The sequence below is a fragment of the Tripterygium wilfordii genome, chromosome 3 (assembly GCF_013401445.1).
Source record: "Tripterygium wilfordii isolate XIE 37 chromosome 3, ASM1340144v1, whole genome shotgun sequence".
In the NCBI taxonomy this organism is placed as follows: domain Eukaryota; kingdom Viridiplantae; phylum Streptophyta; class Magnoliopsida; order Celastrales; family Celastraceae; genus Tripterygium; species Tripterygium wilfordii.
Genome location: NC_052234.1, coordinates 3,086,851 through 3,111,628, shown reverse-complemented (window position 1 = coordinate 3,111,628; position 24,778 = coordinate 3,086,851). Strand labels below are relative to the sequence as shown.

At 41.6% G+C, this 24,778-nt stretch overlaps 3 protein-coding genes across 3 annotated transcripts; 2 read left to right on the top strand and 1 right to left on the bottom strand.

Moving 5' to 3' along the window:
* Positions 1–381: 381 nt before the first annotated feature.
* Positions 382–1,610, top strand: LOC119995693. The gene is made up of 2 exons (XM_038842197.1): positions 382–906; positions 1,364–1,610. The coding sequence occupies exons 1-2, from the start codon at positions 389–391 to the stop codon at positions 1,425–1,427; spliced, it is 582 nt and encodes a 193-aa protein (XP_038698125.1). The 5' UTR covers positions 382–388; the 3' UTR covers positions 1,428–1,610.
* Positions 1,611–8,669: 7,059 nt separating this feature from the next.
* LOC119990481 lies at positions 8,670–11,852 on the top strand. The gene is made up of 2 exons (XM_038836422.1): positions 8,670–8,904; positions 11,091–11,852. Exons 1-2 carry the CDS (start codon positions 8,691–8,693, stop codon positions 11,813–11,815), a joined length of 939 nt encoding a protein of 312 aa, XP_038692350.1. The 5' UTR covers positions 8,670–8,690; the 3' UTR covers positions 11,816–11,852.
* A 3,938-nt stretch (positions 11,853–15,790) lies between these two features.
* Positions 15,791–17,274, bottom strand: LOC119995448 (protein SLOW GREEN 1, chloroplastic). Its single transcript, XM_038841958.1, has one exon. The coding sequence runs from the start codon at positions 17,147–17,149 to the stop codon at positions 16,136–16,138; it is 1,014 nt and encodes a 337-aa protein (XP_038697886.1). The 5' UTR covers positions 17,150–17,274; the 3' UTR covers positions 15,791–16,135.
* Positions 17,275–24,778: the final 7,504 nt, after the last annotated feature.

The following is a 24,778-nucleotide window of genomic DNA, read 5'->3' as shown; positions in this document are numbered from 1 at the left end:
ATTTTGAAGAAGTTCAAGGTTGAAGGTCTCTATGTTGTTTGCACGATTGACATAATAAAAGAATTGAGGTTTGTCCAAGTACTAAAGATCTGGGATGTATTACCTCTGGAGGACATCCCAAAACTTGAAAAACGGCTTGATGGTATTTTTGCCAAATATGCTGATGATTTTATCAACCGCTGCAAACAGAAAAGTGTTGAGGGGTATGTTTGTTATTGGATTTGTGTAACCATTGCTAATTATTGGACTTCAGCTGCTGAATTTTGTAGGACAAATGAAAAATCTGATTCAGTCCTTTTTTCTTATTTGCTATCGTTCAAAATAAGCCCTAAAACTGCTTTTGATTTTTATTATTTTGATTCTGCGTAGGGATTTAGAAATTCCGAAGATGTGGTTAACATCCTCTAATATTGTCCAGTTCAAGAATCATACTGACAATGATACTGAGGATGATTTAGCTAGAGCTGCTTCTGGAGCTAGAAGTTATGTTGAGAATTCAAAGGTCAATGAGAGTGTGTTGCTGATGAAGTTCTATTCCTTGTCTTCTAGAGTAGTTAACTATTTGCTCTCTGACCGTGATGGTAAAGAATTAGATCTACCATTTGAAGTGAATGATGAAGAATTGCAGATAATTCTTTTCCCAATAAGCACCTTCGTACTCGGTCGTTCAGGTACTAGAAAAACTATGGTTTTGACCATGAAGTTATTTGAAAGAGAACGGCTGCACCTCACGGTGCTGGGAATATTACATGGTGTCCAAAGCGATTCACTTCTGCATGGTAAACAGAAAATTGAGGTTGGTGAGGATGTTGAAGAGACAAAAAGGGACAGCTTGCGGCAAATTTTTGTGACTGTCAGTCCTAAACTCTGTCATGCAGTCAAGCAACATGTTTCTCACTTGAAAAGGTTTGTTGATTGTCAAATAAATATGGTGGTAACTATCAGAAACTAAAACTACATGGAGAAAAAATGAGTTTCAATCAAACTGATTTTTGCAATGTTATTTAAAGGTGTTCTTAGATGGAATCAAATCAAATTTTTGAGCATCATATGAACTTGGGATAAAAAAAATTCCTGAAGAATCATTTATGCTGGAAGCTTCTCATAATAATTTTCATATGTTGTGTTATAAACTCTCAAAAGAATGCTTTAGCTGCTTATACAAAAGAAGAAGTATGTTTTAGCTTTTTAAAACCCGTTGTTCCATTGGTAATAAGTAATTATTCCCTATCAGAAATGTGCGTTAGCTGCCTTCCTAAATCTATGTTGTGAGTTGCATTTATTAGATATATGATAAAATTTAATCATCACTCATATCTGTCTTAGTAAAATTAAATTATGTTGAGATTTGCTATTCGTGCAGCTCTTTGTATGGGGGAAATTCTTCGACAGATAGCAGTTCTGTTGACATGGATGATTTTGATTAAACATCACAATTCAAGGATATCCCAGATTCCTTTGTTGATGTTCCATCCAAGGCTTACCCCCTTTTTATAACATTTCATAAGTTCTTGATGATGCTTGATGGAACGCTTGGTGAATCATACTTCCTGAGATTTCATGAAGCAAGGAAACTTTATAAAGGTGGAATTCATAGCTTAAAACCTATTATGTTATATCTCACATTAAAGGTGGCGCCGGAGCCATGGAGGCATGTGATGGTAAACTCAATCGAGAGGATTATATTCAGTTTTCAGCACGCCGTGTGTCCAGATCAAGCACACAAAGGAGTGAGAAAGTCTATGATATCTTCCTCAATTATGAAAAATGAAGACAAAAAATGATGAATTTGACTTGGCTGATCTGGTAATTGATCTTCGTCGTAGACTTCGGGAAGAAAGGTACGAGGGTGATGAAGTGAATTTTGTGTACATTGATGAGGTGCAGGATCTTACCATGAGTCAAATTGCTCTATTCAAATATATTTGTAGAAATGTTGAAGAGGGTTTTATATTTTCTGGTGATACTGCACAGACAATTGCAAAGGGCGTTGAGTTCAGGTTTCAAGATATACGATCCTTATTCTACAATAATTTTTTACTGAAATCAAGAAGCGACATACAGGATGAAAGAAAAGAGAAGGGGCAACTCTCAGACATTTTCAATCTGAGCCAGAACTTCCGCACTCATGCTGGTGTTTTAAAGTTATCTCAAAGCATCATGGGGAACCTCCAGTTTTGCTTAAAGTTGGGAATAATGAAAACACAGTCATGAGTATTTTTGGAAGTAGTGGAACCATTGGGCGTGTGGCTGGCTTTGGAGCAGAGCAGGTAATACTGGTAAGAGATTGTAAAGATGAAATCGTATATTCATTATGTTCCAAAGGAGAATACAAGAGTATATATACAATAACTCATGAGAAGACCAAACTACCCTTCAAGACTAAAAATATACACATATACACATCTATACACATCTCTACACATCTCTAACACCCCCCCTCAAACTCAAGGTGGGTCAAACACCGAGAGTTTGCCAATGAGAAGCTGATGACGAGAAACAGTGTGAGACTTCGTGAAGAAATCCGTCAACTGTGCAGCAGAATAAGTGAAAGGTAGGGAGAGAACATCCGATAGAAACTGCTCACGAACAAAGTGAAATCAATCTCAATGTGTTTCGTCCTCTCGTGAAAAACAGGATTGCAGGCAATATGAATAGCACTCCTATTGTCACAATGCATCGGTGTTGGTCCAGAAATATGAACACCCAAGTGACTAAGGAGACGACAAAGATGAACAATCTCCTTAGTTGTAGTGGCCATAGCACGATATTCTGCCTCAGTGCTCGAAAGAGAGACTACATTCTGTTTCTTGCTGCGCCAAGATATAAGAGAGTCACCAAGAAACACACAGTAGCCTGTAATAGAGCGACGAGAAGTAGGATCACCTGCCCAATCAACATTTGAGTAGGCCTGAAGAGTGAGGGACGAAGATGATGATAAGAACAGGGACAGAGTCATAGTCCCACTGAGATACCTGAGAATCCGAAGAAGAGCACCATAGTGAACTGAGCTGGGAGCAGACATAAACTGACTCACAATACTCACAGCATGAGCAATATCCGGACGAGTGATGCATAGGTACACAAGCTGACCAACAATGACCAACAATCTGTCGATAGAGTCGGATCAGGAAGAGGCTGACCATCAGTTGGTCTGAGCTTCACATTAAGCTTGAGAGGAGTGTCAACACGGTGAGTATCTGAGAGAGCAGCCCTACGAAGAATGTCAGAGAGATACTTCTACTGGGACAGCAAAATGCCATGATCAGAACGAGTAATCTCAATGCCAAGAAAATACCGGAGAGATCCAAGATCTTTCATTCTGAACTGAGACTGAAGATGTCGTTGAAGATACTGAATGGCAGCAGTATCATCACCTGTAATGATCATATCATCCACATACAACAACAGAATCGCCCGCCCCTAAGGGGATGACCGAACAAAGAGAGTGATCCTGAGAGCTCTCAATAAATCCAGCCTGAGTCACCACCTGACGAAACCGCTCAAACCAAGCCCGAGGGGCTTGTTTGAGGCCATAGATAGCCCGGCGAAGGCGACAAACATGCTGAGGAGGAGTCCGAAGTCCGGGAGGGGGCTGCATGTAGACAATCGCTAAAAGATCACCATTGAGAAAGGCATTATTCACATCCATCTGAAGAAGAGGCCACTGACTTACGGCAGCAACTGCCAATAAAGTGCGAACTGTAGTCATCTGAGCAACGGGAGCAAAAGTCTCATCATAATCAATACCATGCACCTGAGAAAAACCTCTAGCAACAAGATGAGCCTTATAGCGCTCAATAGACCCATCAGGGCGACGTTTAACCCGATAAATCCATTTGCAGCCAATAGGCCTAACACCAGCAGGAAGAGGAACCACATCCCAAGTCCGAGTCTCCCTAAAAGCCTCAAACTCCTCTGTCATAGCCTGCTGCCACTGAACTAACTGAGAGGCCTCACTGTATGACGTAGGCTCAGACTCCGAATGAAGAGCAGTAAGAAAAGCAGTAAACTGTGGAGCATAAGTAGAAACAAAACTATAACCATACCTCTCCACAGGGCGACGCTCGGGCTGAGGATTGCGAGGAGCAGGAGGATCCATACTAGCAGAAGATGTACAGGTGGTCGAGGAGGATGAGGTAGAATCAGGACTAGCAGAAGGGACATAGTCAAGATCACGGGTGTAGTGAAGAGGATAAGGAGTAATACCAGGTGAAAGAGGAGGAGATGAAGGATCAGGTGCAGTGGGAATGTGATCAGGTGTAGAAGAGGAGGAGGAAGATGGAGGATCAGGCTCAGTAGGAGCAGAAGCCGAGAGAGGGGAAGAAATGGGAATATCTAGAATGGATGTAGATGAAACAAAAAGAGGGGGAAGAGAAATGTCAGGAGTAGGTGAGAGCGGAAGCGTGAGAAAGGTAAGATCCTGAGATGTCAAGGAAAAATAAGGAACATCCTCAAGAAATGAGACATGAAGAGAGATACGGACGCGCCGAGTCAAGGGTTCATAGCAACGATAACCCTTATGTTCAGCACTGATACCGAGGAGAACACATTTGGTAGAAACAAGGGACAACTTGGAACGCTAAGGATGAGGTAATAGGACAAAACAAGTGCAGTCAAATGTGCGAAGACGAGAGTAGTCAGGTGGGGAGCTGAATAGCCGCTCATGAGGAGAGATACGACCAGGCAGAACTGAAGAGGGAGTAATGTTGATTAGATTTACTGAAGTGAGAACAACCTCAGCCCAGTAAGAACAAGGCACAGAAGCCGAGAGGAGAAGCGCCCGAGTAGTCTCTAGAATGTGTCGATGCTTCCTCTCAGCAACACCATTCTGCTCATGTGTGTGGGGACATGAGTACTGAAAAATGGTGCCGTGAGATGAGAGCAACGCGCGCATACGAGAAGACAAGTACTCAAGAGCACAATCAGAACGCAGGGTCTTGATGCGACAACCAAACTGAGTGAAAATCATAGTGGTAAAACTGTCATACACATCGAGAATCTCAGAGAGATGCTGTAAGAGATAGATCCAAGTATAGCGAGTAAAGTCATCAATAAAGGAAACATAATAACGATAACCACAAATAGAAGGGAAAGGTGCAGGGCCCCAAATGTCTGAATGTAATAGATCAAAAACACTAGAAGTTTGGGATACACTTGGGGAAAAGGGGAGTGATGTAGCTTTAGCAAGCTTACAACCAAGACAAGGACTCAAAGCAGAAAATAAACTACGACCGAGAGCTCCAGACAGGGAGAGACTCTTCAGTCGCGACTCAGAAATTTGACCTAATCGTCTATGCCATATATCAGGAGTAGGGGAGCCAAGACCGCAAAAACTGGGACGCGAGGAGAGAAGGTGGAGAGACTGGAGATGATAAAGACCACCCACTCTACGACCACTGCGAATCACCCGGCTGGTAGACGGATCCTGCACACGACAAGAAGAGTGTCAATAAAACATCATAGCCAAAATCACATATACCACCAAAGGAAATAAGATTCATGCTCAACTGAGGAGCATGAAGAACAGAGGGTAGAGAAAGATGGCCTGAGGGCTCTGAGGTGGTAGTAATAGAGCCAGCCTGAGAGACTCTCAATAGAGAACCATCAGCAGTGTAAATAGAGGGAATAGGAGGTGCGGGACTACAATCAGTCAACAGTGAGGCATCAGAGGTCATATGATGAGAAGCCCCCGAGTCAAAAATCCAAGTACTAGACATACCAGTGGCTGAGAAAGCAGAGGGTGCAGGAGTGCTACCAGTGTTGGTGGGAGCAGTCATCTGCTCAAGACGCTGCTGATACTGCTGGAACTGCTGAAACTGCTGAATATCAATAGGAAACATAGCAGAAGCAGGAGAAGGAGGTGCAGGAGTAACAACCGCAGACGGCGGCCACGACCACGAGGTCCAACACGACGCTCAGGGTGAAGCTTCCAACAGTCATCCACAGTGTGACCTGGCCGCAGGCAATGAGTGCAAGTATGACGACCAGATGAAGGTGAAGGAGCTGTGGAAATACCAGAGGGTGCCGCAGCAAGAACACCAAGGAAACTAGAGGGTGCGGGAGGTGCCCTAACACCACCTTGTAGGTGCAGACGAGTCTCCTCGGCAACTAACTCAGCAATGGCAGTCTCAAGACTAGAAGAGGGGTCGTGATGTATAAGCTGACCAACCAGAGAACCAAACTCAGGGCGGAGAGCCATCAGAAACTCATACATATGACGCATATCCCAAAAAGCCACATGAGTAGCAATATGACTGCCAGCAGGGAGGAAGACCTCCAACTCACGCCAAAAACCACGCATGTGCTGATAGAACTGCTGGATAGACCTATTATCCTGAGAAGCAGCAGCAGCAGCCTGAGTAAGAAGAGAATACTGACGAGCCCCACTACGCTCAACAAAACGAGCAGTAAGAGACGTCCAAACCACATGGGCAGATCGAGTAACCAGATCAGGTCGAAGAGCCGGGTCGAGGGACTCGATGAGATAACTGGAGACTCTATTAGTCCGAAGACTCCAAGCAGCTAAAACATCATCAGAACAATTAATGGGTGGGCCATCCGTGAGATAAGATAAGAGCCCACGGCCAAACAAGGCTTTACGAACCGTGGCACTCCAAGGCCAGTCACTAGCTGAAGTGAGCCGAAAATCAGTCAAAGTAGGAAGGAAATCCAAAGGAAGGTCAAACGTGGTCAAACCAACAACCGTCGATGAGGATGAAAGTGTCGTAGAACCAGCCGAAGTCGACAAAGACCGAGTGGTGGAGGAACCAGTCCCTGGCAAAGGAGGAAAATCACTGCCCAAGGTAGACATAGTCTCAAATGGCACCCAAAGTAGAACTAATACCACCGAAGGAGTCAAAGAGCGACTGTGGTGCACCAAAAAAAATAAATGAGTGTTGGTGGTGGCAACACAATAGGAGTTGCTGGCTGAAGATGCGCGTGGCAGAGACAAAGAGCTGGGCCGGGAGAACAGAGCTGGCAGAGACCACTGGAACTGGGCAGAGAGCACCGGAATGGACAGAGAGCTGGGCCCGAGAGAACTGAGCTGGCAGAGAGCACCGGACGGGAGCAGTAACGCACTGCAGGAAGCTCGCCGGAGAAAGGAAAGGACAGTGGTGCACAGCAGTGAGCTGGGCTGAGAGAACTGGGAGCAGCTGAACTAGGGCAAAGAGCTGGGCCGAGGAGATGAGAGCAATGGCGCACAACAGTGAGGTTGCCTGAGAAGGAGAGGGCAGTGGCACACGGCGGAGAGCTCGTCGGAGAAGAACAGTGCCGCACCGCACGAAAAAAAATTTCAGGAGAAAAAAAACTTTAGCTCGATACCATGTAAAGATGAAATCGTATATTCATTATGTTCCAAAGAAGAATACAAGAGTATATATACAATAACTCATGAGAAGACCAAACTACCCTTCAAAACTAAAAATATACACATCTATACACATCTCTACACATCTCTAACAGAGATGATGCTGCTAGGAAGGAAATATATAGCCTCGTTGGCAAGCGAGCTCTAGTTCTGACTATATTGGAGTGCAAGGGCCTTGAGTTTCAGGTGATAAGAAAGTCTAACTACACAGTTTTTATTCATATCAATGTATTTAACATTCAAAAAAACTTCTTTAATTTATCATATTGGATGATAGGGTCCTTTTTGTAGAACTTTTCTGGTATACTCTAATATTAGTGCTTGGAATGGTTAGCCTCTCAACCAGTCAGGGAGTTTCAGATAGACAATATTTCTTGAGCTCTTATCGAAAGTCAGAGTGTTTGTGTTGCACAGGAACGAATGTGCATATCTAGCAGTATGACTTTTTTTTCGTGTCATTTTGGGTGGGGCTTCCACTGCATATCCATATGGGAACTCATTTTCTAGCATTCAAGTTTGCTTTAGGTATGTTGAAAGCTCTATAGCTCTTTTAACCATTCATACCTTGTGCTCTCCTTTTGTAGGATGTATTGTTGTACAAATTTTTTGGGTACTCCCCTCTGAAAAATCAATGGAGAGTAATATACGGGTACATGAGAGAGTAAAATTTGCTTGACACTTCTTCATCTCATTCCTTCCCTAGCTTCGCTGAGGGTAAACACAATGCCTTGTGCTCAGAACTGAAGCAGTTATACGTAGCCATAACCTGTACAAGACAGCGTTTATGGATTTGGGAGAGTGGAGAGGAGCACTTCAACCCTATGTTTGACTATTGGAAGAAAAAGTGTCTCATTCAAGTTAGACAGCTAGATGATTCACTTGCACAAGCAATGCAAGCTCGAAGCAGGCCAGTGGAGTGGAAGTCAACAAGAATCAAGGTTAGAAAAATTTTCATTTAAATGCCCATCAGCACTAATTGTCATCTTCATAATCATTATGCTAGTTGTAATACCCTATTCGGGTAAGTCATTCATTGTTTTTTTTTATTTGACTAAAAACACAAACGCCAATCATTCTAATGCGATGAACTTGTTGTAGTGGGAAGCTGATGATATATGAAAAAATATATCGGGAAATTGACTTCAATCATCTGCATTTACTTTTGACATTTAAAGCAATGTTATTGATGTTGCTTCTGTAGCTACTGTCCTTGTTGTTGGCTTGCCTTTTCGTGTTTCTGTAGGGTTTTGAAGAGTATCGCGTCATTTACTTGATAAATGTTGTTTCTTTGCAATTATTTTTTGAGCATAACTATGAGATGGCAACAATGTGCTTTGGAAAAGCTGGAGATACCATTTGGGAGAGAAGGTCTAAGGCTGAAAGCCTTAAAGCCAATGCCAACCGTATGCGTGGTTTAAATCCTCTCGAGGCAAATGAAAGACTCAGGGAAGCTGCTGAAATATTTGAAGACATAGGTCGGGCAGATTCTGTTGCCAAATGCTTTTTTGAGCTAGGGGAGTATGAAAGAGCAGGTATGGATATACTTTGTTTCAATGTTGGGAACTTTTTTTAAGCTGCTCTCTTTTCCTTTTGTTTTTTGGTTATGTCGCACAAAGAATAAGGTTTTAATTTTTCTAACTATTTTATGAAATTATTTCACAAGTTAAAATCTAACTGATGATTGTTTAAAGGAATATATGACGTTAAAATTTTTTGGTTTTTGATTTCCTATGTTATAAATTTCGACTTTCATCTAATTTTGGGCACCAAAATTCTAGGCCCGATAGCTTAAATTATTTGTAAAATTTACAAGTTTTGGAAGGATAGTTGTTCTGGGAATTACTGTGAAACAGTTTTCTTTCTTTCTTTCTTCTCACTCTCTCTCTTTGGAGGTTAAGACATATATATATTAGTTGTAATGTCCATCTGCCTACACCAAAGGAAACTGTTTGACAGGGGTTTCCAATACATCCATTACTGAAAACAACTTGTAGCCACGGTCTATAGTCTCAAAAAAAGGACTAAAGAAATTGATAATATAAGGTTTTTTAGAGCATTCTGCTCGTCATTATCATTAGGTTAAAGATAACTGTTAGAATATATATATAAAAGATGTGAAATGCCCTAACCCAAGTTGACTTATTGGGTTGAATGGCGAAGTAACTAATCTTAACATGGTATTGGAGTGGGATGTCTTGGGTTCAAACCTTAGCCTCTGCAATTTAAATGTGTGAGAGCCCCTTTGTCCAGCCCACACGTGAGGGAGCTTTTCTTTCCATAGATGATACATACAAACCAATACTTACTGGAAATATTCCTTCTTGAAGCAGATCTTCTTGCTAAATGACGCGGACGTCGGATCCATAACAGATTTGCGTCAGTAGCAGCTCATGTGAGAACTGTGTTTTAGCTCGAGCCAAATCAGCCTACGATTGACTTTGTCATATTGCGTCCTATTTTATTTCGAGTTTGTTTCCTTTTTTTTAACTAGCACGAATTTTGGTATTTTTGTTGTTTTTTTTAATAGGTTTTCCTAAACCTAATGTGTGGGGATTTATTTCGCAACTATTTAAAGGCCCTAGTTTGTATGGGATTTAGAATTCTGGTGCTTAATAAAATTGAGAGGCTTTCTCTTCCTTGGTTGTGAAAAACTTCCAAAACCCTAGTTTTATCGTTGTGGTGCTTCTGTATCAACGATTAGGCTAGATAGTGAGCGTGCACTCGTGGTGTTTCTGTATCGAATCCATTCGTCACTAGATCCTTGACTTTGTGTCGAATCATTCGGTGGTGAGTTCTGTATCCGGAGGATTTCTTCGACAAAATCAAGTTACTTTTCTTGTCAACCCAGTTGTTCGTAATTTCTCTTCTATCTTAGATACGAGATTGCGAATCCTCTTCGTAGTACCGTATCACTAACTAACTTTAGTCGTCTGGCAGCAAAGGATGGGCCCCTAAAGGGATGTTTCTCAGAAATTAAATAAATGAGAAAACTGTTCAAAATGGACTATTTCTTTCATATAGAAAAACGAAATACTGCTGTGTGGCTTAGATTCCTTATATTGCAGCACTAACATCTAATACCAATTGCAGCATCAAATCCCTTAAAATGCATTGGGACTTCCCTGATTTTTCTTTATTGTATTTATTGAATTTTTCATTTGAGTGGTTTTTTCTTTATGAACGCTTGAATGGTTAATGTGAGTATTCTAGTCGAATAATGCTGTGCCATTGGTTGCATAATGTTTCTGCCATTGGTTGCATTAATATTTCTAGAGCTGTGTTACAGCTTACAACTATATTGGCCATTGGTGAAGTAGCTAAAATATCTCTGACAAACTTTCTGACCAAACTTTTCTACTTTCTACAGAAAGGAAAAAGTTAGATTATCATGGTCATGTAATCATTTGTTAGTTATTATAAACTTCCAGGACCTGTAGAAGAGAATACCAAGGACGGTATATGAACACTCAAAAAACACTTCAATAAATAAACATAATAAGCACTGTAATATCTGCAAATGTGGATTTTTATACATAATTAATTTTTATTTTTTTTTATTTCTCTTCATATTGCCTTGTAATTTAAATTTTTATGAAATTGATTCTTAGACGTTTGCGCTCACTCTCACACTATGTCTCATAAGACTTTGAATCTCTTACACTAATACACTAGTTTATCTGTTTACTGCACATTTGTTAAAAAATTGTGTTTTATGCAGGTGAAATTTACTTGGAAAAGTGTGAGGAAAAGCTGAAAGAAGCTGGAGAATGTTTTTCTCTAGCAGGTTGTTATAATCGTGCGGCTGAAGTATACGCTAGAGGCAAATTCTTTTGTGAGTGTTTGTCCGCTTGTTATGATGGAAAATTATTTAATTTGGGGTTTCAATATATTCAATCCTGGAGACTACTTGAAGTTTCAAAGGTTGGTACTTCTGAAGGCAGAGGAAAATTTGATGCAAGTGCACAGAAGCTTCTTGAGGGTGGAGCACTTTATCATTATAAGTTGAAAGATTCCGGAACAATGATGAAATTTGTCAAAGCTTTTTATTCTGACAATGCAATGCGAACCTTCCTGAAGAAAGTAGGCTGCCTTGATGAGCTTTTGCACCTGGAAATGGAATGGGGAAATCATTTGGAAGCTGCAAATGTTGCAGAGCTGAAAGGAGATCTTCTTATGGCAGCTGATATTTTAGAGGGGGGTGGCCATCTTAAAGATGCATCCATGCTAATTCTCTGCTTTGTGTTCGGAAAATCTCTTTGGGAAATCACTGACCAAGGGTGGCCCTTGAAGCCATTTACAGAAAAGAGAGAACTTTTAATGAAAGCTAAAAGAATTGCTAATAATGTTTCCAGTCACTTCTATGAGTTTATTTGTACTGAAGCAAACATTTTATCAGATGAACTGTATACCCTTCCTGAGCTGAAACGGCTTTTAAGTGACTGAGAAACAAAGAAGTACAAAAGGTGAGGTATTATGTGCCTGTAAAATCTTAGATGCTAATCTGAATTCACGTTCCTACAAGGGTGATTGGAAAGACAATTCAGTTTTTCAGAAAAGGAACAGTGGAAAGCACAGGGATATGCATTTCCTGTTTTCTTTTGAAGAACTAGTTAACTTTTGGAATTTATGGAAGAATCACATTTTCCAAGTGTTGGAGTATCTTCCTAAATTTGAATACTCTGGGAACTCCAGAGATGATAATGGTTACGGTGAATTCTGTTTGGACTACTTTGGGGTAAGGAGGCAGTCATCAGATGGTGATACTCACTATGTTTTGCTTTACTCTGAGGTAGACTGGGTTAGAAAAATTAGTCGGCGACGCCTCCGAAAGAAATATAACATGGTCAGCGTTGATTACAGCTGTTTTAATCAGGGTGTTAATAAATACTTATATTCAGAAGTACTTTCTGTTGGTATTCAAGTGTTGGATTCTCTTAATGCCTATCATGATTTTTCAGTGAAGAATGATACATCCATGTATTACCAATGCAAAATTCTAGTTCATATATCTCAGGTATCAGCGTGTCTCATGGAGTCCAACCTGCTGGAATGCAGGAATGAAATCATCATTCAGAATCTGAAGAGATTCCAAGAAGTATCTGCAGAGAATTTCTTCAGGAACTTGTATCCACTGGAGTGGAGAACATCATCGACTTGGAATATGATCACTCTGAGAGAGAGAAAGTCTCGGGATTTATTCAGATATGCCATCTATGAGATCATCGAGCCAAACCATAACCTCACAACTGTGCAATTTGGAAAGTTGATGACGTTGATATTTGGATCTCACAGACCATTTAAGAACCCATGGCAGTGCACCAAAAGCGTCTTCTGGTCTTGGGAAGAGTCTGATCAACTATATCAAAAGATTGCCAAGAGGCTTAAAAATAATCCACTTGGGCTTGCATGTTTTGAGAATTTCATCACAGCTGCTTCCGACAAGGTTTCTGCTTCCTACGTGATCAAATTTTATGAAGCCCTGAAAGATGCATACATTAGTGGATTTTATTTGAGAAAATTTTGTGAAGACCTGAAAGAAGATGATGTTATTTATAGGGAGAATAAAGATGACAGCATTAGACCAGAATGTTTCTTGTATCTTGTAGAGCGCCTTTTGATTCTGGTATTCTACTTGAAGGGTGAATTTGTCACAACTAGATCTTCTTTTGTTGAATGGATGATCTATGAGGGGTGGGGTGCATGCCCTAACTGCGACTTCGAATCAGAGGTTGGTTGGGAATCATCTTCTGAAAGCATTCTTAATTTTGTGGTTGGTATTGTTCAGCAACTTCTTTATGACAAGCAGCATACTAGAAAATGTTTTGAGTGGTCCAGATTGAACTTTGAGAACTGCTACCCACTGTTAGTGTCGAGGTTATTTGTTATGATGTGTTTAATTTACCTGAACACTGGGAAACATATTGATTCACTGTCTGATTTACTGTGTACGAGGGAGATAACTTCGCAACTACCTTGGGAATTCTATGACGCCCTTCGTGAGAAACTAACGGGTCATGTAGAAATAGATGTTAACATTTTTACAGAAGCACGAAAGATTGGCAATCCTCTAGTGATTGTGGGTCTGACAGTTAACAGATCAAAATATTCACATCCAGACGCGATCTTTGTTGACCTGAACTTCGACAGAGAGAGCATGCTCAAAGAACTGCGTATCAAGAATTGAATCTTCAGTAAATGAAAGAAGTGGGAAACTTGGCATGGATGAGTTTGGGATCTTAGAGTTTTCTTAGATTAAGAATTACGTCAAGCGTCCATTTTTTAGTGTACAGATAAATTTCTGAAGTTGATAAGCAAATGAGAACTCAGTTAATCTGTGATAAGCAAAGAAGGGTTAATGCCTAGTATTCGTGCTCATGGTTCAAGATACTCTGGTATTCCACCTGAATTATCTCCTTGCCTGAGTAGTTGAAAAACTTTCTACATTGCATCTGCAGGAAGTTCTACACTCAAACTGATAGCAACATCGTTAAAAGTCGAGTCTAGCTGGGAACTTTCCATGAACTGAGGTGCTACTTTTATATGTTTGGTATTTCATATAGTGATGTTTCATCTCTATGTGATATTATTATTTATTACCCCTCCCCTGCTTGCTGTACTTTGAAACATATTTTGGAAATCATCATGTTGCTGTTGGCAAAAAAGTTTCACTTGATTTTTGTGGCAAGAGTAACCGTCTGAATTTTATTTTCTTCTAGAACGCTGAATTTTGCTTCTTGTTTGCCCAAAAATAATAAAGATCCCAATAATAACCATCCCAACAAAGTGTGACACGCATTAATTGGGTGTGATTTTCAATGGGTCTCTTGCTATGATGTCATACCCAATGAATGCATGCCACACATTGTTGGGATACTTCTATGGTTATTACTGAGATCCTAGCATTGTTATTTTTTTGCTTGTTAGTTTGTTGCCTTCTGAAAAGCAAAGAGTAGAGGACACATAAAGCGGATTTTTGTATCTGTTCGATACTTAGCAAGGGCTTTCGCAAGTCTAAACCCTAAACTCCCAAATTCTCACTTTTCTAGTGTCCAGGAGAGCAGTCGAGCGTACTAGCACGCACTTGAACTTGTACTTTTGATTTTGTTATACCCCTTATGACTCATTTAGGAAGTTTTTCACCTAACAAGAAGGTATATAGAAATTAGAATAGTAGTACATGAAGGCTTTGGAGACTGGTGACACAAGTAGAAACCCATGTGATAGTCTATGGCAGAAAGATGGGAAAGCAAGGGATGAGGCATCGGAAACCAGTGATGCATCTGGTGGACAGGGTGACGAGAAACTTAACAGCAAGACTGAAGAACCTAGCAATTCTGGAAAGAGAACAAGGACGGCTTCAGAGGCTGATGCTGATGAGACTAAAAGCCGAGGTTAACAAACATAAAACCAAAAAGAAGGCGGCGAACAGCAAACAGAAAAAGAATTAAGTAGCTCACAAACATAAGAAGAGGAAGGCAGGGAACATAAGTAGCTCACAAACCTAAGAAAATAGACAAGCACATATTATCCTAGCTGCCCTTCTCTTCTCTCTGCATCTGTCCCGGATCAGAACGATACATCGTTTTGTATTCATAGTTGTAATGCATCATCCAATTGAACAGATGTCCAGAAAATTTGATCTGCTGTGAGTTGCATCAAATGAGATGCTCCCCATAAAGGGATTCTAACCTATGACTGATTTTGAAACTTTTGAGCTATATCCGCTAATGATGATCTTGTCGACACAATAAAGGTGTTTGAGGATAAACGAAACTACGGTTCCAAATTTCCTTGCATATGTATCCTATGGGTATACTGCCTAAGGGCTAAGGTCCTTAATAAATTAGCTTATCAGGGGAAAAAAAGGATTTTCATGACAGATTAGTTATCATGCTTTGATAATCCGTTGAGAATTCAGTGAAATGGGAAATGGTAAATGTGCTGCTGAACACTGACTGGCCCCATCTACACTAAAAATAGGGTTGACTGTTGAGTTAATAAGCCTTGGTCTCCAGAATACAGAGGGAGAGAGATGGGCTAAAGCTAAGTAGAAAAAACATGTACAATCCAATTCAACCTTTAAAGTGATGAACTTGTCTATCCTAATTTGCAATTGGGGGTCTTAGAAGATCTTTCCACTCTTATCCTTTATGGATCCCAAATGAAAATAAATCTTTATCCGATATTCACAGCAGCGGGAAACATATTTTGAAACCTAATTAAAAGCACCTGCTCAACAAATTAGCAGTAGAAAAGTATGCAAATCTTCGAGTTTTTGAAAATTTTCTCAAGCAAATGACCCAGTAATCAATCTTTTAATTTTCCAATGATATCTATTCTAATTAACAGTCAACAAAGCAATGAAACCAAAGATGCAAGAATGACAACGACCCGGAAATAATAAGCATACCGGCATAATTTTAGGAGACCAGATTACTAATCAACTCTTTCTAAATATATTTGAATACAAATAGATTATTCAACAACTTAACTTCAGTTGAGATCAACTCCTCGGATCACCAAAGCACTGCATTTTATTTTACCACAGTTTCCTACTACATTTTATGAAACTTAGTTTTATCCCTTTATTTCTCTAGCTATCCTCTACCTGAACAATGATTCAACACCATAACAGTACAAAAATGGCACAAGTATAGATGAAAATATAAAGAGCCGTTACCCGAAGTCTCATGCATCGTCCACTGTTTGAAGAACACTCCATGTCTCCAATAATTATTACTCAGAACTCCAAAACCCCAAAACTCAATTCTCCTCATTCGTCCCAAACACTTTCATTTTCGACAATGGTGTCCTCAAATAGCCCTCCACCTCAAAGTTTCTGGGCGAAAGCTCACGGTACTTTGCAAACTGCTCTCTTGCCTCCACGTTCCTATCAAGCAAGCTGTATATCATTCCCTGACAAAAGTAGGGCCTGAAATCAGTGGGATCCTCTTTAGCCAACTCTTGATAACTTTTCAAGGCACCATCCACATTCTTCTGCAAGAACTGCATCTGTGCCATTATCAACCTCACATCCCTCGCCTCTTTCTCCTTGTTGTCCTCCTTGGCGATGTCCAAAGCCCCCTGCAACCTACTCATCACTGCCTCACCTTCTCCACAACGGTCCATCAACAACGCGTTCTCGAATAAGGCCTCAAAGGACAGCGGATTGGCCGCGAGAATTTCCTCGAACACTTTGCGTGCATCCCCAGTTTGACCGATCTCGTTCAACAATCTCGCCATCAAGAATTTCCATTCGAAAACAGCCGGTTGGGCTGAGGCTAAGCGTTTCAAGATCTTGAGAGCCTCCTCATCCTCGTGGTTCTCAATCTTCTGCTGGAGAAGCGATTTCAGAGCTTCAAGGGCCTCAGTGTTACCTTCAAGAAACTCTGACAAGGGCGATGACTCTACCACATCCCCTTCCCGGATTTCAACTTTTTCATCCCTTTCCTCATCGACCACAGGAATTTGCTCCTCAGTGAGTGTACCAGGAGACTCTGCTCGAGCCGGCAAGACAGAAAATTTCCCCGCCATCGTTGCTGCAGCACCGATGAGGATTGCGGTCTTGGTGAGAGATTTAAGATTCTGAATAATGGGGTGTTTCTTGTCGGCACCATCTGATGAAGCTCTGCTTGTAAGCAAAGCGGAAACAGAGCTATTACTTCTAGGTTTGGAGTTAACAAAACGGGTAACAGAGAGTGGGTTCAGTGAGGGGGTCTTCAAACGTAAGAGAGACGGCGAGGAGGCGGAGACGGAGGCGCCGAGTGTGGAGTTCATGGTCGTTGAAGATAGAGGCTCTTGCTGTGCGTTGGTTTTTCCGAGGTGTTCTGTTAGATTGATGATGCAGGGAGTAGGTGGGAATTAGATCCTGAATTTCTTCGACGGCAACGCAATTTCAAGTTTTCAACAGCAAAGCCTCAATAAGACGCTTGACTGATTTTGATGGATCGACTTGTGAAATTGTCAGCCCAATAAGAAATCTTGGGCTGGTCCAAGTAAATGAAAATGGGCTTTCTTTGCAGATTTCGGCTTGACATTTACGTACTTGAAAGTTGGAACAACAAATTCAGGGCCTATGCAGCATAATTTTTAAACTCGATCTGCGCATCGAACCGTCAAAACTGAAGGGTCAAGGGTCTCGAGGTTCAACCGTTATTATAGATGTTGAACCGTGGGTTTTTAATAAATAATAAAATAATAAAAATTTAGCTATATATTATATAATATATAAGTATATATAGTTATATTTTCATTTAGCTATATTGTTTATAATACATTTCGTTTAACATTTCTACATATATAATACCCATTGATGATGTCCGGAATAGGTCCCTCCTATCTGGAAAATCAGTCAAGTTAGATCGAGCTGGAATAATTGAATTTCTTCCTTCCTGGTGAGTGCGCGCTTCCTTCCTTCCTACACAGGGAGTAAACGTAAGCTACGGTAGGGCCCTGAGGGTGTGCTCGGGGGACCTCTCCGACGCTCTAGTTAGTACAATATTAAACTTGGGAGGATGGCTCGTTGCTTTAAGCAGTGCCTCTTGCTTAGTAAGTAATTTAGAGTGCAGGAGTTAGAATACTTACCTGAGAGTGGAGGTCCCCTTTTTATATGCGCCTGAGTAATTTGAGTTGTAGTAGGAGTCGGACTCTCTCTCATTGGTTTGCTATAGGGTTTTTCGGAGGGAAAATTCCCTATGTATCCCTCTCCAAAGGGGAGTAGGACTCTGCTTGGGAGTTTGTGTCCTGTTCGGACTCTTCCTTGGTAGATCTGACCTTAATAAGGTATGGTCGAACCTTATTACCTAGGTAATATGGGACAAACCACATTGGCAGGGAGGAGTGTACTAGGAAGGTCGGTCACAACCTTCCTACCACGCAGTCTAGACATCTTACTCGCTGAACGACCGAAGTAGTGCCTCCAATACTATAGCTCCACCTCTCTTGGTTATACCGAAGTAGCCCCTTCGGTTGTTGACTGGTCTTGGCCTAGCTATCACATATGTGCCATGTGTCCAACTTTTATTGGTAGGGATATTTTAGTAATATCATATACCCCCACACTCTTATTGAGGTGACTGTATGGCTAACTTGATAAGTAATAACTCCATCAGTTCGTATTCACGGTCTAGATTTGAGGAATATGGAAGGTCACTTCGTTCTGGGCCGTTAATCCTGACCAAATACCCTTAGTATAAGTAGGTTTTGAGGATATGACTTTTTACATCTCCCTTTTTTGCTTACAATTGGTCAAATGGCCGACCGAACTCTTACCTTGTTCGCCCGTCCATCGTGTTTTCAGGTTAGTCCGTCCTTCCCTCCTTATTCGATATTCAAGTCAGTTTGTCCTTCCCTTCTTCTTTTGGAGTTATGTCATCCAGTTCATCCACTACAAGTTCCTCTCGAGGAGGGTTTTCAGACTCTACCTCGGTCGGGGAAAGGACGGTTTCTAACCAAAGTTCTAAGGTGAATATAATTTATTCCCCTTTGGACAATACCGAAGTGCTTTGATCAATCTTTGTTGAAGTGGTTGATCTGACCGAAGTGCCCCCAAACTTCCAAGCAGAGGGGGACGAGGTTGATGAAGAGTCGGATTGCCTTTCTGGCTCTGGGCTGGATGACCGTGGGGTTCAAAATATCAAGAGAGATTTTGGTATTCTCTGGCCGTGCCGACGTATGCTTTTTGAAGAGAATCCTTTTCACCCGAAAGAGGGAGAGTTTGTCGTCTCCCTCCATTCCTTAAAACATGGGGTCGGATTCCATATTCGTCTGCCCTTACCAATTTTTTTCGCCGCTTTGGCCTTTGTCCTGCTATCTTCACACCAAACGCATGGTTATTTCTAAACACTATTGTTAATCATTGTGCCAAGCATAAGGTACCCTTCCATTCCCTTGTAATTCAACATATTCTAAAATTGAGTCATCACTATCGGAAGGCCGATTTGTATTATTTCCAATTCCGCAGTCTGATCGAAGCTCAGAAGTATCAGTCTTATATAAAAGAATGTAAGAAAAGTTACTTTTGGGTTAAGGCTCCAATTAACCCTGGGGAAAACCTTCCCTTCTGTACCAACTTCGGTATTCATTTCCTTGCATTCTTTAATAACCCTATGGATCTAAAGCTAGATAGTGAAAAGGTTCTTCTGGACCAATTCCTTTCTTTCCTGCCACCAAATCCCTCCGTCCCACTTAATTCTAGTGATGGGGATAGTAGCTATGCTTATGTCTCTGTTATGCTGAAAAAATGTGTAGTTCGGTCAGCGGTCTTTACTTAGAAAACTTTTCAGTTTGATGTTCCCTTACTGACTTGTCTTCTATCTTTCTATAGACATGGCCGATATGGGAGATTACGTCAATATGTTCAATACTGGTGCCATAAGGGGTAAGAAGCATGGGATCCCTAGGAGGAAGCCTAACCCTAAGAGATTAAAGAAAGGGAATACTGGCAAGACTTCCGCTGCTACTAACGTCCTTCAAGGACCGACCGTTGTAACTAGCTCGGTTCGTGTGATGGGACCTACGAATACGTCGGTTAGGCAATCAGATTATATCAACATTCCTTCGCCAGTGACTCAACCCCCTCGAAGGATGGTTGCTGAAGATTTTTCTATCCATCAACCAGGCTGGGACATACTAGTTAGTGACTCAGCCAATAATCCGAACGTCGCAGGTCGGATGGTGGCCAAGCTTCTAACTCTGGCAGACTTCCATCAATATGACGCCTTGTCTCTGACGGACGAGATTTTTGAACTCAATATTGCCACGATGAAGGTATACTTCTTCAGTCATCTTCTTCTTTTTTTTTGACTAACTTTTCCTATAACTTCGGTTGGTTGTCTGCATGTTTCTTTGGTCTTGGCAACTCTTCTAGGTGGAATCGCGAGTGTCACCCATAGCGAGCATGCTGCTCTAGAGAGGGCCGAAGCAGCTGCTTTAGCAAGGGCGAAAGCTGAATCAGACCTGGATGCCCTTCGGGAGGAGGTGGAGAGCATGAAGAAAGAACTGTCTATCGCTGGTGCTAGGGAGGCAAAATATTAGAAAGAAAAATCTAAGTTGGAGGGTGAGGTTTCCCATATCTCCAAGATGGTCGAAGTTGAGAGGGTGAAAGCATTGGAGGAAGGCAAATCATTGGCTGTCGAAGCCTTCAAAGTTTCTGAAGAGTTTAAGCTGACTCTTCGTCAGGAGGGGTATTTTGCCGGCTGAGGTGCTTTCAAAATGGCTCGGCATACTTTGATTCAGGCGGGTCAGGATCCAAGCATCCTAGACAACTTTTGCGTCGTTCTTGTAGGAAAGGACGACGTGGAGGAGTCAAAGGATGAGATTTATACTGAACTTGTCTGCGCTAAAGAGGCTGCAAGGGCTGCTAATGAATAGAAGGTTGAGGAGGATGAGGATTCTGAAGCAGAATTTGAGGGATATCCTGAAAGAGAAGAACTTTCAGCTACTATTGACCTTACTGCTCTCCCTTCAGATGATCAAACCTTAGTCTCTTCCTCTGATCCTCCTACCATTCATGATGAAGTGCCCTCGGCAAATTAGGAAGAAATTCCTCCTGCCGAAGTTACCATGTTCATTCCTACTGGGGAGACAGAGGCAAGCCTTCCCATTATGGATGCTTAGTCTTTTTGTTTTCTTTTGAACTTTGTATGAACACTTTCTCATTTTCTAATAATATTTTTCATCTTTATTTGCATCTGTATTGTCATTATTTCAGTGTCTTGGCCGAACGTATTGTTGTCATTAGGAGGGTCGGTCGCTCGGCCTGGAATTATGATTCTTGTCAAGTCTCAAAGACCGGTCGAAATTTCCTAACTGGGACATTTCAGTCTTATTTTGGATTTAGAAATTTCCACAAGTCTTTTGGCCCAAATTGGCCTAAGTGGGACACTTTTGTCCTGTTGTGGACTTGGAAATTTTCACAAGTCTTTTGGGCCGAACTGGCCTACGTGGGACACTTTGGTCCTGATGGGCTGAATTGGCCTAAGTGGGACACTTCGATCCTGATTTGGACTTGAAAATTTTCACAAGTCTTTTTGGACCGAACTGGCCTAAGTGGGACACTTCGGTCGTGATTTGGACTTTGAAATTTTCACAAGTCTTTTTGGGCCGAATTGGCCTAAGTGGGACACTTCAGCCGTGATTTGGACTTGGAAATTTTCACAAGTCTTTTGGGCCTAACTGACCTAAGTGGGACACTTCGGTCCTGTTATGGACTTGGAAATTTTCACAAGTCTTTTGGGTCGAACTGGCCTAAGTGGGACACTTCGATCCTGTTGTGGACTTGGAAATTTTCACAAGTCTTTTGGGCCGAACTGGCCTAAGTGGGACACTTTGGTCCTGATGGGCCGAACTGACCTAAGTGGGACACTTCAGTCCTGATTTGTACTTGGAAATTTTCACAAGTCTTTTTGGGCCGAGCTAGCCTTGGAAAAATTTTTGTGGTATCTACTAAATTATAATTTTTATTGAACTTACTGAAAATGGAATAGAGATTCTTAAAGAATAGTTCAACTTAACATAATATTTGCGTAAATTATCGGCATTCCAAGGTCGCATCTTCTTCCTAGGGTTTTCTGGGTCTTCTATACAATAAGTTCCTTCCTTGAATGCCTTAATAACCTTGTAGGGTCCATCTCAAGTTTCTCCAAGCTTTCCAGGATGTTTCCCTACTGCTTCCTTCTTCCTTGGGACCAGATCCCATGTAGAGAACTTCCTTTCTTTAACTCTACGATTGTAATACCGAGCCGTTCTTTGTTTGTAAGCCGCAATACGAACTCTTGCCTTCTCCCTAGCCTCTTCTACAAGATCAAGATTGTTTAGGAGTGCTTCATTATTTCCTTGAAAATCAAAGTTAATTATTCTTGTAGTAGGGATTCCAATCTCCACTGGTATCACGGCTTCGGAACTAAATGCAAGTAAGAAGGGTGTTTGCTTGTAGAAGTCCGTACTGTGGTTCGATAGGACCATAGTATGCTTCGGAGTTCTTCCACCCATCTTCCTTTAGCACTGTCCAACCTAGTCTTCAGCCCTTGGAGTATTAGTCGGTTTGTCACTTCCGTCTGTCTATTTGCTTGTGGATGGTTGACCGAAGTGACTCTGAGTTCAATCCCCAAGTCTTCACAAAGTTTGTTTATCTTCCCTCTGATGAACTGTCTTCCGTTATCAATAATTAAGGCCCTTGGTAATCCATATATGTAGACAATAGTCCTCCAGATGAAGTCTATCACTTTGTTTTCTGAAATAGTTGCAAGTGGTTCAACTTCTATCCATTTGGTAAAGTAACCCACGGTTACTATTAGAAATGTCCTCTGGGCTGATGCTGGAGGGAGCGTACCAAGGAGGTCCGTACCCCACTGAGCAAATGAACAAGGATTTTGGATAGGAACTAGTTGAGTAAGAGGGAGGTGAGGTATGTTGGAGTACCTCTGACACTTATCACATTTTTGTACTAGTTTTGTAACATCTGCCATCATAGTAGGCCAGTAGTACCCATAACGCAGTACTTTGTAGCTCAAAGTCCTCCCTCCTATGTGACTTCCACAGATCCCTTCATGTACTTCCCTCAAGGCATAATCAGCATCTCTAGGTGCTAAACACCGTAGGTATGGCAGTGTGAAGGATCTCCTGTACAACTCTCCATTAATTATGGAATACCTTGTTGATCTCTTCCTAAGACTCTTTGCATCATTTTTGTCCTCAGGGAGTTTGATCTAATCCATCTAGCTTGGCTCAGCGTCCACCTGAGCTACTACCATATCTGCGGAGATACTTGGTTGAGGAAGTATCTCAATCCTGACCGAAGTGGGTCCCTTTGCTGAACAAGCTGAAGCCAATCAAGCGAGCATATCTACCTTTGTATTTTTCCTCCCTAGGTATACGGTTGATCTCTACCTTGGGAATCTTAGCCAAGAACTTCCTTACTGTAGCTAAATATTTGACCATTTTGAGGTCTTTAGCCTCATAGTTGCCCATCATCTATTTAGTTATAAGCTGCGAATCACTATTGATCAATAAGTTTTTGACTTCAAGTTTTTCCGCCAACTTCAACCCTACCAACATTGCTTCATACTTCGCCTCATTGTTTGATGCTTTGAAGTGAAAATCAAGACATGTTCCACACATATGCCCCCCGGACCGAGGAAGAGTATTCCAGCTTCACTACCTTCCTAATTGGAAGAGCCATCCACAAAAAGGCTCCACTATGGGTAGTCCTCTTCGGTCGATGCCACTAGGGTCGATCGGAGACACTCCACTACAAAACATGCTAAGGCTTGAGCTTCGACTGCCTGCCTTGGTTTGTACTGAATGTCAAACTCACTCAATTCTATGGACCATTTTATCAACGTTCCTGAAGTAAGGACCACAATTGTATGGGCTTGGAAGTAAGGTCGCAATTTCTGAGCCGCAGTAAGTAAGGCTAGTGTTAATTTCTCTGCTTCAGTATAGCGGGTTTCAGCATCCACCATGACCTTGCTGACATAGTAAATTGGCTTCTGCACTTTCTCTTCTTCCCTAACCAGAACTGCACTTACTGCGTGCTCTGACGTAGCAAGGTATAAGTATAGGATTTCTCCTTGCTTAGGACATGTTAGCAAGGGAGGTTGTCTGAGATAATCTTTTAGTCCTTCAAATGCCTTTTGACATTCCTCTGTCCATTGAAACTCCTTAGCCTTTTTCAAGGCCTGGAAGAAAGGTCTACACCTGTCGCCCGACCTTGCGAGAAACCTCCCTAGTGCTGCTGCTCGGCCGGTTAACCTTGGTACTTCTTTGGGCTTTTTTGGAGACTCCATTTGGAGTATGGCCTCAACTTTCTTTGGATTCGCTTCGATTCCCCTACGAGTGACGAGGAATCCTAGGAATTTTACAGAGCTTACACCAAATGCACACTTGTCAGGGTTCAATTTTATCTGAAATCTTGACAGTGTGTCAAATACCTTCTGAAGGTCAGAAGGGTGATCTTCAGCCTTAGCACTTTTACAACCATATCATCCACATAGGCTTCAACTGTCCTTCCAAGTTGATTAGCGAAAACATGATTGACTAACCTATGATAAGTGGCACCAGCATTCTTCAGTTCGAAGGGCATAACTTTGTAGCAGTACGTCTCTTCTGAAGTGATGAACGAAGTACTCTACTCATCTTTTGGGTTCATCTTAATATGATGATAGCCTGAGTATGCATCCAGGAAACTAAGTAATTCATGTCCAGAAGTAGCATCTACTAATTGATCAATCTTAGTAAGGGGAAAACTGTCCTTCGCGCAGGTTTTATTCAAGTCTATCAAGTCAACACACATGCGCCATTTCCCATTCGCCTTCCTAACCATTACTACATTGGTCAAACATTCCGGGTATTGAACTTCCCGTATGAAGCTTGCATCAAGTAATTTTCTTACTTTCTCCTTAATGG